Raw genomic sequence first — 16,605 nt, forward strand, 5'->3', positions numbered from 1 at the left:
CTTTTATACACACAGTTTCAGGAGAGCTTAGCTACCCTTCCAAGGCACACAAATGAAAACCAGCAAACAAAATCCTCTTGGTATGTACCCAGAATATGGGCCTACAACAAGCCCACGTGCTAATTTGTGCTCAATGTACTACCAACCTGGAAGATCTCAGCTCATAGAAAACAGACAGGAAAAGCGATGTATGATGCTAAGGAACACAGACAATACCTTAGAATCCCAGAATAAGACTGCAGTGGCAGGATACGCCCTGTGTTCTACAATGGTCAAGGCAATATGTGCCCAGTGCCTTGCTGGCACAAGACCCTTCTGGATTTTAGGGCTTTAATTTGTACAGCTGGTAATGAAGAACATCCAAGTGATAGTCACATGGGATATTTAATCCAATGTCCCATATACAAAATACTATTGCATTTAATTTTATCTAATATTCCTCAATCTAATGAGGCTGGCCTTTGCAAATATTTCATAAAAATTGCAAGAAGTTCAAAAATCTCAGGGCTCACACATACTGTTTCACATTAAAATGAGCAGGTATTTTAGGTAGCTGCTAGCAGTGCTTTTAGTCAGGAGCGTCCATGTCTTACCATAACCTGTGTTACTTAAGCATAACAATTGCAAATCACATCACACTAACCAGGAAGCAGAGGTTGTCAGCATGAATCCGGATTTCAGGCAGTTATTTATATAGGTTTCGACATATACTTGCTTCCTATGCAGACAGAAAAGTAAGATGTCCTCAGGATTCAGGTAAGCTGGAGAGATGGGGAAAGAAGCTGCCTGGCTAAGTCTTTTCACTAGAAATTCCCATTGGAAAATTTTTTTTTCAGGCTGTGACACCTCAAACTGAACTAACTTGCTTAAATATTTTGAAACGCCTAAAGAAGGTGTTTAGTTTGTATATTAGCATAGATCCCATGAAGTTTAGAACAACTTCTACTAGCTGATAATCAAGCCTATTTCTTTCAGACAACACATATCTAAAAGCAATGAACAGTGTAAACGTCAATATGAACAACTAGCTTGCAGCCATGCCACTCACATGCTGAATTTTAACCACTGCAGTCTTAGGAGTCCTATCATTTGTTTAGTAGACCTATTTCTATTTTCAGTTGCATATTAAAAAAATAAAAGTTGAACTTTACCAGTACAGTTTCCATTTTATCCCTCTATGTCCCTAGTCACTTGTGCAGTAATGCTGGCAGATTCCTACCACTGCAGACATGTGATTCTACTGCAGTGGAGACCATCTCTTTTTATTTACAGTTTTCCTGCATGCTGGGGAAAGGCGTTTGGACATAAGTGGGCAGAACAAACTGCCTGAGGATGCCAGTTATGCAGTGGCGATTGCAACTGTGCACTGCTGCCAGTCTCAGGGCAGAGCCAAGAAAACCGTTCTCACAGGAGGCTGCATTCGTCTCCCATGAAAATTACAAACATCTTGTGTTAATTAAAATTATCTACAAAGAATGCATAATCACTAATTTAAGGAGGTGCAACATAAGATTTAAATAGAAGTAACAGAATCATGATCATTGGCAGCATGATCACAGTATTTCATATAGTTTTAAAACATCAGCTCCTGTTGTAAGTCCTAAGACAGAGCAACTGAGGCCCTTAAGTGCTACGACAGTGTAAAGGCAAAAAAAAAAAAATTCTCATATCTCACTTATTTCTAGTATTACAGTTTCTATCTATATAGGTCATGTGGTTTCTACTGTCAGGACAGTTGCATTTGTTAGCACTATGTTTCAGTCGCATTACTCTTATTTTTTAACACAGAGCAAACCTGATTAAACTATACTTCAGTCACATGCATGTTCTAAATCATACGACACTATAACCATCGCTACAATAATAATAATAAGCACTAGTGGAGCCTGTGATTAATTTCCTTGGAAGTGAGGTGGGGGTTGCTCTGAAGAGGTTAGCACAACTGTTATTTTCGACTTGCTACTCCCACTATAATGACATTATCTACTAGTTTGGCTGCCGTGTTCCTTGGAAATGCAGCTCATTTGACATAGTTTATCATGTATGTGTTGCAGTGTTGACCCACAGATGATGCCTAAAGGAAACAATGGCTTTGAATGTACTTGGATTTACTGTTTTGGTCAACTCCTGGGAGTGAAATACTCAAAATCTGCAAAATTCCTATCAGACATCTGAGGATTGGCCTTTGTCCTATTTATATATGCATTAAGTTCAAACATCTTTACCATCTATTTTGGATAACAGAAGCAGTTTTCCCTCATCTTAGTGCACTAATACAGAATCAGGACGGACATTCTGGTTTGAGATTTGGTTGTTTCAGCATAACAGCAAACAAACTCTGACCTACTTTATACACTACTGTATAATACAACTGGTTTGTGGCAGTAGCTTATGAAAGGTTTATACACCCACACTTGTTATTTTGTTTAAATCACAAGAACTATGAGAATTACACATTTAGTAATTTAAACAGTTGAAAACAGTAATGAAAAATACCATAGACAGACTGTAAGAAGATGAAAATCCATTAAAGAAAATCTATTGGAATAACTTATTAGCAGGGGCTTAGAGTAAACTATATATATAGAAAGGAGTTTCACCCCAGCCTTCCAATGAAATGCCAAAGAAGCCTGAACATGAAATTGGAGCCACCAGCAATCTGTCTGAAATAAGACCTGACTTTTAAAGAGACAGTTCTTTATAAAGTATATATAATTTTAGCCTGTTACTATTGGAAGTCAACATGTAAGCAATTATTAGTGAAGCCTTTCACTTCAGGAAATCTTCAGTCACTAGTGATAGGAAAATGATATATTGAAAAAAAGATACGTTAAATAAACAAGCAAACAAAAAATAAACCAGAAATTATGCCCATAGACATGCTTGCTGCTTATGAAACTGAAATGGAACTGTTGGAGGATCACTCATCAGAAGAGGCTTTTGCAAAATGGATATATAAAAGTGACAGAACAAACCTAATTCTCGAAATCAGCAACAGAGTTCGTAAAATGTTTAGTCTTGCCTCCACGACTTTAGAGGACAAACATTTTCAGGACATTTTTAAATTCATTTAGGATTAGATTAGGGAAGCAAGAGCTGGCATGCAGGAGACTCGCAAACACCAACATCCAGTAATGGAGATGGGAAAAAAGGACTGAAAGATCTCTAGTAGAATTTGTTTGTGCAATGCACCATGCTTTCCTAATATTTTGCCAGAAGGATTAAGAATTCATTTGGATATACCTGGATGGCATTTTTACAATTCAAGGTGCACAAAGAGAAAAGAAATACTGGAAGATACAAGCATTAGACTAGATGAACAACTGACACAAACACCTGAGTTTAGGAAAGAACCACACAGAATTAGATATACTGGAGACTGTATCACTACTGATTATCCAAGTGTCCTCCAAATCATTCAGTGACTTGAGGTTCATGAAGAGACAGACACAGAAACACAACAGCTGAGGGAAGATGACCCTGTCTGAGAGAAAAATTCAGAATGAAGGCAACCAGTGCATTTTCAGGGCATCTGATTAATGTAGTTTTTTTCCATGTAGATAGTCAAGATTGAAAAAGAAAACAGTGAAATAGAAAGAACTGACCAGAAATGGAGAGAAATCATTCCAGAGTGGCAGGTCCCCCGCAAAAAGCATTTTGGGATTTATAGGCAGAAGCCAACATGGGCAGAAAACTGGAATGACAGATTTGCTGGGCAGCTTAATGAAACCTGCATTTACACCTATTAGCCCCTCTTATTTCTGAAACGCTTCCTTCTTGCAAAGTATGATAGGTTCTGTAAAGTCACCAAATTTAAGCTCTTACACAAACTAAAACAAATGATTAGGTAAAAAAAAAAAAAAGTGTTATCGAAAAAAAGACGTCCAAGTGACTAATACCACAGTCTGGGTTTAAAGGGAGGTCTGGGCAAGTAGCTTGTATGTTCTGCAATCTGTCACCCACTTCTTTGCTAATCTCCGAATCATATTTTAAGATTCCACTAACAGATGGTGGTCTTTGATTCCCTGCCTTCCCTTCCCTTTTTTTATTTATACCAAAAGAGTCTCAAGTCTAGTTTTGCTGCAGGACTGTTTGGAGGTTTTCCTTTTTAAATGGTGACAGCCTTTTCTCCAGGCTTTTAATGCATCACATAGCTATAGAGCTATGAGAGCTATAGTCATTTGTGTATCTAACTAACTAACACCACCAACAGAATTCTCAATAAAAATGCTCCCATTTTTTCATTATTATCTTGAAAAAGGCTAAAAGAAAAAAAATATTGCAAAACCCATGAAGATTTTCTTCTCTTCTTTAAAACAGAAAAACAACTGTGGAGTGATGGATAAAAATACAGCTTTGGTACTGAAGGACTAGTTCAGACTGGTGCTAGCAGATACACTGCTGTGCCTGTGTAACACAGTTCAGAAGATCACGTATTCTGTAGCTTATCTAAATGATTGCCTATTTTTTTCCTTCCCCCAAACATTCCCAACGTAGTTTCAGAAATTAAATATTACTGTAATCTTCATAACTTTTTGAAGACGTCTGAGTCCGGGGTGTGGACCAACAAAGCGGAATCTGCATCATAGTCTTATGACTTTTATCACTACATTCTCAGCTGTTAGAGCCAAGATTAAACTTTCAGAAACATCTCAAGCATCTTGAATTAGGCTTGATGAAAACCACCACATACTCAGCTATCGGCACCACTTTGTTCTTAGATTTGCTTTTTTTAAAAAAAAATAAATTAAGGTCTTCTGTGTAACTGAAACCTCATCTATGTGCTTTTAAATCAAAAGCAATCACGTATATGAACACATTTTAAACCATTTTGACTGCATCACTTGTTTTCAGAAAGAAACAACCGACTACCTGTAAATACAGTAACATTTAAAAAAAGAAATAGCAGAGTAAAATTCTTTTAATTGCAGTGTCCTACTGACAGCAAGTAGCCGCCTGCTTTCAACCTGTTTATACGGCTCAGTTTGAAACAAAACAACTTGAGGAAATACCTTCAGCATGTCAGTCTTAACATAGATGTGTATGTATAGATATATGTCATATAACAGATATATTAGAAGTGTAAAACCATGGAATATGGGGAGGTCACCACTTACTAGAGCTCCATAATGAGATTAATTAGAGAGTTATAGCTACAGTAAAAGGAGGGCAGATGTAATTAGAAACAAGTTATTTTGTTTAAAATCTTCCTAAAACACGATGACATTTCAAACCCCTTTTGTGAAAGTGGGAAAAAAAAAAAGAAACTCTCCCATAAAACTGATTAATTTCTTACAGTTTACTGAGCTGAATTTTCCTAAATAAACCACAGAGGTGCAGTCTTTAAGAAATCCATTAGCTATTCAGACTATGTCTTCTCCTAATCCAGCATTATTACCTACAGTACATTTTAAATGTTTTTTTAAGCCTAGTGTAAGACATTCCCTTTTTATATATATACATCGATCCCATTTTCAATATTTCCCTTGGGAGACTACTTCGTCCCACAAACATGCATGCAACTGTAACTTCAACTATGGCCCTGTTAATAAGGATGCATTAGAGCACATGACTGTACTCACATGCTTATTTGCTTATGGAATGAATTCCAAGAAGTTTCACAGTGTAGCCATTTTTTTCTTGGTATGGAATTTATCGTTTTTCCCTTCCTCAATTCATTCTGCTTTGATCACAGAATCATAAAGGTTAGAAAAGACCTCTAAGGTCATGCGATAGGATTATTTATTTTGATACTATTACATACAGCCATCCTTCAAAGTATGCAGACTGGATTTCCCCTGTTCAACTTAACTTGGTAAGCATATTTAGCCCTTGAATCCTTTCTCGTAATTCAGGTGGAGACTTATCACAGCTGTATAAGGAGTGACTGACTGTATTTCCTTGCTTTTTGACAGCACCCATCTGTTCCTGCTCTAGCGCTCCTAAAATATGCAGCCTGTTCTCCCCTTTATCTGCAATCTCATTCACATTTTCAAGGATTTTCAATTGACAGAAAACCTACATTTTGAGTTCTTTAGCATGTTGCTGGTTGCATCTTCTCAGTGGAAAAGATTCTTTCTATGAAAGAAGTATTTTTAAAATCTCTCAGTATAGGTGAGTAATAACTTCTACTGCCAAAGGAGAAATACAGCTTGAAAATCAAATGGAATGTAAGGGGATATTCCCTCCTGTATCTGGAAATCAATGCCCCCACCTGCTATGAAGATTACTTTCTGTCTCAGTGTGGTTTAGATTTTCCACATGCTGTGTACGTTCATTGTTACAGAGGTACCTTGCAAAGCCAAGGCTACAGTTGATCTGTAAAAACTGCTAGCTAATACGCTCACAATTGTTTTTGCCATAAAACCAGGAATGTTTATTTCTTTTACTCTTTTCCCTAAGAAAAATGCTTTTTAAAAATAAAATTTTACACAAGAAGAAAATGCCCTTTGGAAATAAAATAGCTGAAAGTACTAGAAGTGTTTACAGAACCAATTGTCTTTACAACAGCACACCAGCAGAGAAATAACCATTGTAACAGACAGTGTCAGTAACGTGGTTTGTTCACATAAGTGATGAATAAAGATTTAGATATTTTCATAAAAAGGACAAATATTTTCAAATTCCTTTCATTGTAGGACATATACTTTTTCATTTCTGGTGATGTCTCATCAGTACTTCATCTGTGTAACTGCTCAGAATCATGAGTAGGTGGTGTTTGTCCACTGCATGGAGGCACAAATCAAATTAACCAGGTCATTAATCAAAAAGCAAAGGCCTGTTTCTTCTTGGAAACATTAAAGCAAAATATGACTGGAGCTATGTGGGATACCAGCTAGAAAACAAGAAGAGGCAGCGAATTATTTCCAGTTTCAGATGGATGTTTTAGGCTGCAGATATTGATGAAATTGATATGGACAGCCCTAGTTAAATGCATGCTGGGAAAAGAAGTTCTAAACAAGACAGTCTCATGGTAGATCATCAGCCTCATGAAACCAAAAGCAGTCTTGCTGTGTATGCCACTGTGTCACATCCTGCCAAACATGATCTCAAATAACAGGCAGGTTATTAAATCACCTATTTAAATACATTTACATTAATTTCAAGAAAGCAGAAAGGACAAAATAAAAAAAAAGCCCCAGCTCATCTGCAATTCACTCACATCCTCTGGAGGTTGGGTTTTTATTGGCTGTATTTTCTGTAGGAGGTAACAGTTTAAAAATTCTATAAAATATTCTGGAACAAGTTTATCCCATCAGCTGTGCTATGTTGGGGAGAATTCTCTTTCTCCCTATAAGTCTAAAGCTGTGAGCCACTCAACTGAGTCTTGAGTGCTATGCTTCTCTCCACATTTTCAGTCTGAAAGTAGAGACTATCACCCCTTAAATACAGATCATTTTGTGGAATGTAATGTTAGAGCACTGGAGCAGTTTAACAAACATAATGTCAGCAAAGAATGCTGTAGCTTTATGACCTTAGGCAAAGGCTGAAAGAAACACACCTTTTTCTTCGCGCTCAAAAAGAAATTTAGCAGGCATATGCATTGAAGAGGTCAACAGTCCTGCAAGATGCTATTAATTTATAAAGTCATTTCCATGCAAAGTTTTCACACCTTCTATCCCAGAATACTTTTCAAAACAAGTAACAAATAGCATGAAGCTATTATGAAAGAAGAATAAAGAATTACAAACAAAGAAAAAAAAAAAAAAGAGATGCTTTAAACATGCTGTGAAGCAGGGGGAGAATCAGTGGTTTATATGAGGCTACATTATACCCTGGCCTACCAAACCAAGCAGACATACTATGTAGGGTATGGTTTCACATGACACAGCAGGCACAGGACAGCTTAGCTGATCTAAAAGTGAGCGGCCATCACAAATGGGCAGTTTTCCTTCTCTCTGTTACTGTTGCACCATTTCCCTTATATTGGATGTAAGGACTGTGTCATTACCAGGCAAGTCAGTTTATCACGCTGACCCAGCAGAAAACCTGCAGGGCAGCAGAACAGAACTGAAGAGCAATTCTTTGTCAGATCTGCCAGCTGAACCAACTCACCATGAAGCCATGATCGCTAGAACAAAGAAAAGGAAAGGATGGCAGAAACCTTGGTCAAGAAAGGACAAGACTGCCTTTTTAACAGGGAAGTTGTTGGATCACCTTAGCTGCCCCATAAAAATCATACTTTTGGTCCCTACTTGAAAAAAAACCCAAAAGTGTTTCGTTCTGGTTATGTTCTAATGAAAACTAAAACTAGTTGTTTCAATAATAATGAACACGTTTTAACATACTTTCTGAAAACAGAAAAATAAATTAAGGATGCCTTTGGATTTGTTAATGAAAATCAGTTTACATTTCTAACTTCCTCTTAATATCCTTTTTAAATAACACACTGGTCAAGATTATAGAAACATACTTTCATAAAATTATACATCTTTGCCTAAAACATACCCATGAAATAAGATATACATAGCATTGTCCTGAAAGACACAACAAAGCAGAATCTGAGCATTAGCTCACATTAACTGAGTCTTTGGCTGATATTTTCATGGAAGGTATGCTGATCTTTCTAGTAGTGCCAATAGAATCACATTACTGCTCGAGTCAGCATTTTTTAAAAGCTATTTGGCAGCTCACCATTCATCCCCTACAGTTTGATTCAACACTGTTTACAGCATCTAATAAACAGGGTTGGAGTCATGTACGAATTTAAGAGATACTTCACTGTTATTCATAATGTCATTAACTTTGTAATAAATTGCTGTATTTATTTAAAAAAGTTTTTCTTCTTTTGATCATGAATCTTAATGCTTTAGTTGTGACATCTGAGTTTTTAGTAACAATAGATGCTGTGTCCTGCTTGATGTGAAGAGCTCAGTGGTTTAATTAAAGGGGTTTAATTGAATTAACAGAATTAATGAATTCAGTTAAACCAAATGCGCAGAAAGGCAAGGTTAAGAAGTAGTTTCGTTATGCTATTCATTATTGTATGATTGCTCACAATCCACTTCAGTGCAGAGTCATCTGGGTTAGATTGAGTCACTGGTAAAAGCAGTTTAAACTAACCTTGCTGACTTTACAATGAAAGAGGGTTTAAGGACATTAATAAACAGCAGAATAATAATAGCAGAAATAAGAGCAGCTGGAGCACTAACAAAATTAATTATGGCATCACAGCTGAGATTGATAATGAAAACCCCTGGACAGTAACTTCTCAAACTAGTACAGCTGTTTCCAAATAGCCATCTGTCTGGGCCCCAAGGCTATTTTATGTATGGATGCTCTTAAATTAACTCAGCAGAGCTCAGTTAAGGAATTACAGAAACAATATTATAATACTGAAAGCTAATGTGATATAAGCAATACAAATTTGCACTGGTTTAAGAAAAAAATTTCAAAAGGGGCAATTTTACAACTTTGTTTGACGTGGTGAAACAGCTGTGTGTCCTAGAGTCCTAAAATAATTGATTTGATGACAGGAAAGCTCTATGACAGTGATTAAAAGGAAATTTGTTTTTCCTTTTGAAACAATTGGCAAAGGCAGCAAAGAAAATCTTATCAGTACATTACTCTCCAAAGCAACATAAATATAGTTTATGGAAAGATTTAATTTCTTCAGAGACAGGGGTTTCTTGAATCAATTCAACTGCTAAATGACACAGCCCACTCCACCCTTAGCCCTTACTTTTCTGAGTTGCAGCATTTTGAAAATCGTTTCATGCTGTCCTCTGAAAATGCCCTTGTAATTTTCACCTTTAAAATTTTACAGGCAGAAGACTGTAAAATACAATCACATAATCATCTAATATCATATATATCCTTTTCCACAGTGGTATGTTGTAAATATGAGTTTATTTCTTAGAAATAAATGGGAAATGTATTGCATCTGTAACTCTTACTGGTATCGTGGACAATGGAACACGTGAAAAAACATGCCTTGATGAGATGATGTAAATGCTAACAAACTGAAAACAGAGAGTCCAAAACATAAACATTAAACTGCAGTCATTTAACATGAATTAGCAAGCCTGCTAGGTCAACTTCTATTATCACCTTCAAAATGCAATTTTTAAACAGTTAACACTGACAGAACTAAACATGTAGTACAAAGAGAAGAATTTGGCTTTTATTTTCTAAATTTATAATGAGATTAGTTTTATCACAGTAAACTTGAATCCACTGTTTTCAGATCACAAACCAGATTTATTTATGTCTTCTATTTTTTAAAAAAAAAAGACGCCTCCTTTTTTGTTTTTTTCAAAGTAAACTCTTCATAAACCTTAGTAAATACACTCTGAAATCCCACAAAAACTTCAAGAAAACCTTGGTTGCTCTGCCAAAGTTTTCATTATGTATCAGTCAGGACTGCTGGAAGACAACTTATGTCTCATGGATTTTATTTTTAATCATTTTTGTACACTGTCACTAGTTACTACTTTGTTTAATCTTCTACTCTAAGCTACTAAAACCAAGAATTCTACTTCACTTACTGCATACGAACACCCTATATATATGCACACATATAAATACGATTTTTACCTGTGGTGATGTATGATTTTGCTTCTGAATTCTTTTCAGCTATAAAATATCCCTTAGGCAATTGCATGGGTTGATGAATAAAACCTGACCTTTTGTGGATTAAAACTGCAATACAAATATGAATAAATGTTTGGAAAATCTATGCAGGCCTTGTAACAAACTGCTATCACAAAAAAAAAATTGTGACATTCTTCCAGTTTTGGTATTTGTACTATAATGTGTACTGCCCTGAAGAAAATTCTTTTTGTTCTCAACATTTCATAATAAAGTGAAGCAGTGATCAAAAGGTCCTGCACATAGCACTGAGCAGACACAGAAAAGCCTGTCATCTCATAACACCTTGCAATATATAATACTGTAATAGCAAGGCAAGTGAGGAGGCCATGATACATAAAGGAAGGTTTTGAAAACAATGTCTTTTATGACAGCTTTGATATCAGGTGATACTCAGCTGTCTTTATGATTTAAAAAATTCTACCCTAAGAATTCTGCAGACTGAATTCACACATAAGCGTCCACAGCTGAAATACAACATGCGGGAACAGCTTTCATTGTGGTCCTGCTGTTGGCGTATACATACAGAACCGCTTTGGAGGTGTCATTCATTACTGTCCTCAATTATAAGCCTGCTTCTCAATAGATCTAAAAACCTACTCAAAGAAATCTATTGCTATTTGTATTGGTATCAGTACCAATATCCATGCAGACTCCATATATGGACAGGAACTCCTAATACTGGGAAGGAACATTGGAGTAATGTCAAGCATTTTGAAGTGTACGCAGAACACCAACTACTTCCGCAATGGGAATTGGAAAAGTAGATTTCTCCACTGGATATTTCTAATGAACTCAGGATGTAATACATATAGTATAAGTCTTGCACTACTACAATGGAAGCGGATTTTATGGGACACATTCTATTAAACAGCACAAGGCAGCTGAAGCTGGCCAGCAGGAGCTTCAATCCAGCTCACACATTTTCCCTGGAGATCACAAAGAATGCCTGTTTGGGCAGGAAAATACCTCCAACTGGAAAATGCTTTTCCTTGCACTTGCAAACATGCACACCACAGAACTATCCAGTAGCTGCTGCTACAGTCACCATCTCTCATCACAGGGAAAGCAGCAGAACTGGAGACAGACCTCCCTCTGTGCAAGAGCTTTGTCTGGCATAGGTAAGCCAGAAGATGTTGCTGAGGTTGTCCAGGCCCTGGGGAACATGGTGGATGCAGTGCTTGAATGTGATTCATTCAACAGGAAACATTAAGTCACCCTGTGGTACCAGCATGTGCATGCGACTGGCAGGTGAGCACTGCAGAGGATTAAGGGAGGAGGCACACAAAGGCAGCTTTTTAACAGTGAACACTGTCCTAGAGGATGAGAGTTGCCACTGATTCACTTCACGTTATGCGACAAAACATGGATTACTTCAGAAATCCAGAGCAACCATTGAAAACGTTGGCTCCCAGTACTACCTGGAGTTTGCTGCACAGCTGTTGTGTGAGAGTTTAAATACTGTTCCACTTCACAAAACAGAGGAGAAATTGTGTTACAATAGCACCATGCATTAAGGTATTTATTGGAAAGATTTATACTATAACTACTAAACCCTGTATTCATTAGAAAATACCCAGCGGAAATACCTACTTACCCAGTTCTGATTGCAGAATTAGTTGGTGTTCTGCATACACTTCAGAAGGCTTGACAGCAAACTTAACACAGTATAACTGCAACGTTACCCTGAATAGACGTCCTAAAAACTCATGCTATCCAACAGATATGCATCGGAAATAATAGAAAAGAAGTTTAGGGAATCAAAGGTTTGCTGCTGAGGGAGCTTGAAAACATGGACAACTTACCAATATACAACTTTGTGTCTGATGCTGTTATAAAAAGTAGCCCATCTGGAGGTGCTGGGATTTCACAAGAGTCTAGCATTTGTTTTAAATGTTATTCTTATCCCCGAGTGCCACATTTATTTTGTGTGAAGGAAAAAACATCAAAATAAGGAAAACCGAAAACAAGGCGATATTTTGTAATCCCAGTTGTTACAATGATCGTTACTAGTAACTCCTTTCACCTTTAGGCAAAAATTTCAAAAGAAAATTGCAAGCAGAAAGGGAAATGTGTGGAACTTTCATGCCAACATTTTAGCCTGATCTACTTGTAAATAATGATAGATAGAATGGATGCATAATAAAATGTGAAAGAATAATTGCAGTGCATAAGGTTTATGACCTGACTGATGTTAATTCCTTTGACATTTACAGAGCACAGACTATTTTATAATTCAAGTCTTCACAGGGAAGTTTTAGTAGTATCACCTGTTAAAAAGCAGGACAGTTTTGAAAATAACAACACCCACAAAAGATTTGATGACTAGAGTTACCGAGGAATTGCAAGGTTCTAGTCACTTACAACAAGCTCCTATTGCTACAGTAGTGATGTTAATAAGTACTATTTATGTATAAGCATTCTTACTGTAGTTTCTAAAATACAGGATACTGTGAGGATGTCAAACACATAATTCCAGAATACCCTATTTCATATCTATGCATGAGTACAGTAACTCAATTTAATTAAAAAGAACTGTTAAGTTGTGTAGAGAATAAGGAAAGAAGGAAAAAAAAAACACAACAAAAAAACCAACATTTGAGTGAATACCCAGCAGGACATATTCAGTATGTTGGCTTAGACTTTAAATGTGTAGAAATGAGGCACCTGAAGGGGAACCAACAAAACAAAAGAGAAAGAGCTCCAAATGGTAATGCACAAATATTCAATGCTAAGTGAAAAACTGCCTAGGTTATTAGGCAACACAGAGGACAAAGGCCTCCCATTAAGCTGCCTAATTCCAATTGCACATCATCAATTTTCTGTCACTTGAAATCCAGAGTTGTAGATTTTTCTGGAGAGTAGGTATCTCACTGACCAGGATGCAGCATTTTAAAACTTTTCACAGAAAACTTATTCTAAAGTCTCTCACCCTGCAATAATTCAAATGTAAGTCTTTTCCTTTCCCAGTCGAAGCCCCACAAAAACCAGGCTCAGAATGAGGGCATTGACAGATGTGCTTTTGTGTACTGAGCTGAAGAGGTCTAAGCCATGACTTGCCCCTGGCATTTAACTCCTGCCAATCACCTAGAGATTGGCACTTCCTCAGCCATGAACAGTAACCAGGTATGAGAATACCGTCTCATATTCTGCTCGATTTAATGAAGCTGTGGGCTGCTGAAAGTCATTATCCCTCTCTCTCCCCAGTTCACTTTCACCTTTGTGTTAGATACAGCAATCACGTGGCAACAACACTGTGTAAAACTAACCTGCCCCATACCAAAACCCCTCACCGATCCAAACCCATTGTGCAGTTACACAATTAATAAAACTGATGCAAGAGCTACAGAGAGGAATCAACCCTTTTGGCAGCTCCCAGTTTGATCCAACTGACTGCGTGAAACTGCACCCTGAATACCCCTATGTAGTTCACAGCAAGGATCGGCCACCTGAAAGCACATCTGCGACAGTGTCATCAGACTGAAGGACCACACAATAGTGACAGGTGCAACATAATTTTCCCTCTCCACCACATGAACAACATAGCTGAATGACCTCTTCTCATCTCCATCTGTTGGTGCGGTTCACATCCCTACATGTATCACACCTGAGTCCAGCCTTCAGAGGCTGATAAATTGTAGACTGGTTGAGAAGTTAGTGAATCCACCTGCATTAGTAGGCAAAGAGGCTGGGTGAATAATCATAATGATACTGCTCTGCCTGAGTGAGCAAATGAAACTTTGGCCCTGTCAGTAAAGCCTTGTTCACAACCAGGGCAAAAAGGAAACATGTTACAGTGTTGGTTCTTAAAGCAATCTGGCCTCATTTCCCTTGGCAATTATATTGAATTGTTTGGGTTTGTTTTCTTTTTTTTTAGAACTGTACAGGCCAACTTCTGCTATAAATAACAACAGGAAAATGCCAATAGAACATTACCAGAGAGAAAACCCACAGTTGGAAAAACTACAACAACCCATCTGGTAAAAAAAAATCAGTATTTACATGTTGTGTAGCTGGTAGGGGTCTGATCCTGCCCTAGGAAATGCTGTGCCAGTGCACATCATCCTCTGAAATTATTGAGCTTTGGCCCTGTACTGTATTTTTAATTGTCACTTCCAGCTATACAGGCAACTAAGGGTAAGCAGTGTCTGTAAAGAAAGAGCCAGGCATTTCCAACAGACATTGCCTTCTCTTCTTACTCATGACTCCTGTCTTATTGTGTGTCCTATTTCTTAATACAACTCAAAATATAAAAGTCTAACACTTAATGTTAAAAGAAAATAAATCATTAAAACCTACAATTTAATTCACCTACCTTTGGCTTCCTGCTTAGTCCAGAATTCTTTCACTTTTTTAATAATGTTTTTGTCCTCTCTCAGCTGCTTTTGCCACTGACGTAGCTCTTGTATTTCACTATCACAGCGGACCTGGGAAAGGGCAAACAGAAAATGCAGCTAAAATTATATATGTTCATGTTACCCAAGACAATGAGAAATTATTTTTCACGGGGTCGTGGCTGGACAAATACATGACATCCATCCTTTTTGCAGGTCTAATATAAAATCACAATCCCAGAGGTTTACAGTTTTCAACTTATACAGAAATAAAAACCACATAATTGATGAATCACATTGAAAACATAAATATGCCAGTTAGAGGATCATTTTGATTACCAAGGTCTCATGAGAATGTGACTGCAGTGAGATGCTTATTCTTTCAGTTAATTAAAATTTAAAGCATTATGCTGAAGGGTATTAGTGCCTTTAGAAAACCACAACACTATAAAACCAACCCATTGACCAACATAATAGAGCAGAAGAGGAGCATGAAGGGTCATACAGCAGGAAATTTATTCCAGCAAACTGATTCGCACCTGCTACCAGCTGCAAATAGGCTTACTGACAATCCCAGCCATACAACTTTCACAAACAAGAGAGCCATTAATCTGTTATTTAAAGTAATTGGAACGCTTACATGATATATATTCTTTGTCAGTCAATCACCCCTATGAAGGGCATAATCCTGCTTCCACATAAAATGACAATTGTTACAGGCCTTGACTCCATTTAAGTTGTAGTCTTCTGTTACTGCTTTTGTACTGGTGTAGATCCTACTAATATGAGAGCTAGCTTTGAATCAACAGCTTTTACCACTCTGCTACTTGCGCTTGTTCTAACCAGGATTTGATTAATTAGCAGTATGTTGCCAGTTGTCTACCTTGGCATTCACACAATTACCACCTCCAGCACTAGAGCAAAAATCCAGACAGATACTGTCCCTCTGACAACAGCGGGAAAGGGACATGCTACTATGAGCCTAGGCACTGGTAAGTGATTATTCTCTTAGAGTCATATTCAAATTATAATAGAATTATTAAAAATGCAGTTTCTATTTTTTCTAAATGTCATTATGTTTTAGGACTTAATGTCCTAGTAATTCAGGCTGATGTTGAATAACATGGTAGAAACAAGCAGCAATAAGCTTGGTTTCTCCTGGCATATTTTTGCTTTCAGGAAGCTGACTACTTAGTTTTCTAGAAAAATTCATATATTTGTTTTGTTGTTACATGATATGGTAATGAGTTTGCTCTGTGATTTGAACTCTCTTGGTCCATTCCATTACAATCTGGTTTTCTCCCACTTTTCTGAGATAGATACAGAGCAAAAGTGTAATATTTAGTTTGCCACTAGTTAAAAAAACCCAACTAAACAACCCCTTAAAGAAAACAATATAAATTATTTATCAAAAGTATTCTTTCCACCCAGAATTTCTCCTTTGTGGTGCAGTTAAGAATGCAATAGACAGTAGTAGCTGAACTCCCACAGCACCATTCAGTCCACTTAGGCGAAGATAACTTGCTACATTTCAGATAGTGCACTGGCAGAGCAGAAATACAATACAAGGTTACATGATCAATAAAGACAGGCAGGACTTTTACTCAGTGACTTGACATCAGATACCTCTTAGGCCTCTAACAATATCCCATTATACTAATATAGTTCTCTACTATCTTCT

General features: G+C 37.1%; 1 protein-coding gene across 1 annotated transcript in view; it reads right to left on the minus strand.

The window, feature by feature from the left end:
• IQCK (IQ motif containing K) overlaps window positions 1-16,605 on the minus strand; it is a 44,982-nt gene that overhangs the window by 2,389 nt on the left and 25,988 nt on the right. The window contains exon 8 of the mRNA XM_064461795.1: window positions 14,906-15,017. Within this exon, the coding sequence (XP_064317865.1) occupies window positions 14,906-15,017 (112 nt within the window). The remainder of the gene's footprint in view (window positions 1-14,905; window positions 15,018-16,605) is intronic.

This window comes from Phalacrocorax carbo, chromosome 10 (assembly GCF_963921805.1).
Source record: "Phalacrocorax carbo chromosome 10, bPhaCar2.1, whole genome shotgun sequence".
NCBI lineage: Eukaryota > Metazoa > Chordata > Aves > Suliformes > Phalacrocoracidae > Phalacrocorax > Phalacrocorax carbo.